The following is a 3,617-nucleotide window of genomic DNA, read 5'->3' on the forward strand; positions in this document are numbered from 1 at the left end:
AAAGCACCCGGCTGCAAAGAGCTCTTTTCTCCGCGTGTCTTAAGGCGATCCGGCGAGGATTCCTCCCGACCGGTCGAGATTCAGGGTCTGCGATCCGCTTTACGAAGCGTCTCTCGTTTGTGTTGCAGGAACCTTGTCCTAAGAAAGCCACATTGGCTAAAGTTGTGCCAACCCCAAATAACGGATCAGTAGAACTAGTGCCGCTCCACAGAGACCAGGTAAGGATACGGCCGTCGTGACGTTTGCCACGCGCCAGGGAACTGCTGCATCGTGCCGCCAACCTGCAGCTTATTAGCTTTTAACTTCAGTACTGAGGGAAGAATCGGCTGCAGTCAGTCAAAAGTGGGATGTTAAAGATTGCACGGTGTTTCCTGGTGCGTGTATCACAAGCGGAATCACACTAAAGACGTAAGGGATTGGGCTTTTTTTCCTTCGTCAGGCCAGACTCTGGGTGGAGTGAAGCCTTTGGTGTGTGTTCAACTGGTCGTTTGGTTTTTTTCTTTCCCCCTCTCTGCAGGGTGAGGATGGGCAGGAGGCTCTTTCCTTTGAATTTCAGAAAATTAAATACTCGTGTGAGATAGACGGCAAGAAACAGTTTCTTCCTGTAGCTTTCCCTGTGGAACATCCCCTTTGTTACTACCAGAATGCCCGAGGCTATCAGGAGGACAAGGATATCCGAGCAGCTGAGAAGAAATACGGTACAAACAAGTAAGTTTTCCAGGCGCAGGTCTCTCTTTCCCGAAGCATCCCAGCGTGTCAGGAACAACGGCGTTGAACCACCGTTCTAGTCCTGTTTTTTAAATTTCAATTACTCCCGGCACTTGCTTCAAATTCCTTTGAGGACAGAGAACAATATCGGACCAAGGGGTTTTCTCCAGGCTGGGCTATGGAGGGAAATTAATTGCATGTAACAAATTAACTGAATCAAAGTAATTGAAAATCGGGAGATTGTGGACACTCTGGAGTTACAGCCTGGTCTGACACCAGAGGCTGCGGGCGGCTTTTGGGTTGGGCTTTTGCTGAGAATCTGGAACGTTTAGGTTAATGAGGATTCCATTCTTTCCCAGGGCTGAGATGGTGGTGCCGGAGTTCTTAGAACTCTTTAAAGAAAGAGCTACAGCCCCATTCTTCGTCTTTCAGGTAAAACGAACAGACAAAAAGAGCTGTAAATACTTCTCCCTGCTAAAAAATGAGAGAATTCCTTACAATCCTGGCTCGAGAGCCATGAATCAGCTGGCAGCTTTCTAAAATCAGGAGTAGATGCTGTTCCTGCGCTGTAAGATTGATTTTATTTCTGGGAGCGACCCTGTTTCTCCCGAATGAGTTACTGCGATTTTCTGTTTTTCTGGCTTCCTACAATTAAATGTATACCAAGTGAGCTTCAAAAACAACCCCCATTCCTAGAAATGGAAGGCTTTTGTTTTCTGAGGGAGATTAGAATAACTTCCGTGTCACGTTCTCCCCACAGGTGTTCTGTGTGGGTTTGTGGTGCCTGGATGAATACTGGTATTACAGCGTTTTCACCCTCTCCATGTTGGTTGCCTTTGAAGCTTCTCTGGTCCAGCAGCAAATGAGGAACATGTCGGAGATTCGAAAAATGGGCAACAAGCCGTACATGATCCAGGTAACCACAACCAGAGAGGATTTGTGCATGACGGTTTTGATGTAGCTGTCTTTTAGCTGATTTGCTGTTCCTTTTTTCCCATCCTTTTCCTCTGATCCTTTTCTGACGCATGCGAGGCTTCCGAAAGTGCTTTTATTTTTTTTTTTTTCCCCCTACAGGTTTACAGAAACCGCAAGTGGCGCCCCATTTCCAGCGATGAGATTATTCCAGGGGATATCGTTTCCATCGGTAATGACTTGCATGCTGGTTGTAATTAAAAGCTTGTCTAAAATCGGATTCTTTCCGGCGCGTTAAGTTGCGCAGTAAATTGAATTAGGCGGTAAAAATCTAACGGTCTTGGTCGGGTGCTTTTGAGGGCTTTGATTCATAGGTGTCACAATTCAGGGGTCCGAGAGATTAATCCTTGGGCTGGATCTCTTGGACCTGCTTAGCTGCCTTAAAGAAAAGTAAACACCGAGATAAATCAGCCTGATTTTTCAGCTTAGGGTTGTGAAGACGAAGAGTTCCCTTTCTCCTGACAATACATTCCTAGAATGGAAAGGGCAGATCTCTCTCTTAACCCTGCTCTCCCTTTTAAGGTTGTGTTACCCCAGGATGTGATCCCGGTCTTTGAAGCCCAAACAGCAGTGAGAACTAAGTGACTTGATTTTAAACTTTCCTGGTCTCAGTAGAGACCCAATGACCTTCAAACCCTTCTGGTTCTCAGCAGTGCTGAGGGGGGACGTGCTGTGGTAGATTTGGCAGCCCGGGGGGGGTTTGAAGCTTTAGGAATCCCCTGGATCTCAGCTCGACTGCAGGAGAGCTGTGCCCTGCCAGACAAATAGCCAAACAATAGGCACTTCTGCCTTTGAGCTCCTTCTCAGTTTTAATGCATTCATTGCAGGCCGATCTCCTCATGAAAATCTAGTGCCGTGCGATGTGCTGCTGTTACGTGGACGGTGTATCGTAGATGAAGCTATGCTGACGGGAGAGTCTGTGCCGCAGATGAAGGTCTGTGAGGTGTCCTCCGTCCTGTCCCCGCGTTGCAACCTGGAAGAGTAAAATTACTCAAGCCACTGCAGCAGTTGCGAGTGCAAATTAATCTCACTGTGTGAATGCTGGCCCAAGCAACCTGGTCTGTTTGTTATCGGCTCCCTATCAATGATTGATGGTCTCTGGTAAATGAGAAACAGAAATGTCTGTTTTGTCTGGCAATGTCTCCAGCCTTCGGGTCTGAACTGCATCGTGTGGGCATGGCGTCGCCCTCCTACACATTCCCCAGTCTGGATTCCTTTGGCTGGGTAGAGGCGGGAGGAGGAACAAGTGTAAAGCGCTTCAAAACCCTGAATCTTCCTTCTTTTTGTGCCAGTGGGTGACTTAAAAAGGATAAAGTAATGCTTGCAGAGCCTCCCTTGCTGAATTCAGTGTGCCAAGGGTCAACTAGTCCCCCAAAACCAGAATTGCCACAGATGCCAGGCTTTAAACCCAGACCGATCAGGAGCTGAATGGCGTGTTAAGGTCTAGATTCAGTTCAGGCCACCTTTGGCTGAAGTGAAACTCCCACCAGAGCCTCTTGTGGGATAAGAACAGAAAGGAACACCTGACGTTTACTTGTTGAGAGCTGTGAACCTGAGACCTGAACATTGTCCTGCAGGAGCCTGTGGAGGATCTCAGTCCAGAGCACGTCTTGGACATGCAGACAGATTCCCGCCTACACATCATATTTGGGGGAACAAAAGTGGTGCAGCACATCCCGCCCCAGAAAGCCAGCACAGGACTGAAATGTACGTACCCGCACAAATTCCCTCTGAGAGGGCGTGTCGTGCGCTCACAGATTTCTTCTAAATGGCTTGATACAACTTTCGGAGGGTGTCGTTGAGTCAGTCTCCTTGGCCCTGTCGCTAATGGTTTACTTTGATAATTAGACCGCTGTGGTGTGCTATTAAAGTTGACTCTGTCCCCTTGTAAGCGAGGGGAGGGTGTAGCTTCGAGTGTGTTCTGTCTGCGATAAGCC

The 3,617-nt window shown here is 48.0% G+C and overlaps 1 protein-coding gene across 1 annotated transcript in view; it reads left to right on the forward strand.

The window, feature by feature from the left end:
• ATP13A1 (ATPase type 13A1) overlaps positions 1 to 3,617 on the forward strand; it is a 20,335-nt gene that overhangs the window by 5,498 nt on the left and 11,220 nt on the right. Inside the window, exons 2-8 of the mRNA XM_009331226.1 lie at positions 45 to 218; positions 518 to 708; positions 1,068 to 1,140; positions 1,469 to 1,624; positions 1,783 to 1,852; positions 2,508 to 2,614; positions 3,258 to 3,387. Coding sequence (XP_009329501.1) covers positions 45 to 218; positions 518 to 708; positions 1,068 to 1,140; positions 1,469 to 1,624; positions 1,783 to 1,852; positions 2,508 to 2,614; positions 3,258 to 3,387 — 901 coding nt within the window. The remainder of the gene's footprint in view (positions 1 to 44; positions 219 to 517; positions 709 to 1,067; positions 1,141 to 1,468; positions 1,625 to 1,782; positions 1,853 to 2,507; positions 2,615 to 3,257; positions 3,388 to 3,617) is intronic.

This window comes from Pygoscelis adeliae, unplaced genomic scaffold, assembly GCF_000699105.1.
Source record: "Pygoscelis adeliae isolate BGI_AS28 unplaced genomic scaffold, ASM69910v1 Scaffold889, whole genome shotgun sequence".
Taxonomy (NCBI): Eukaryota; Metazoa; Chordata; class Aves; order Sphenisciformes; family Spheniscidae; genus Pygoscelis; species Pygoscelis adeliae.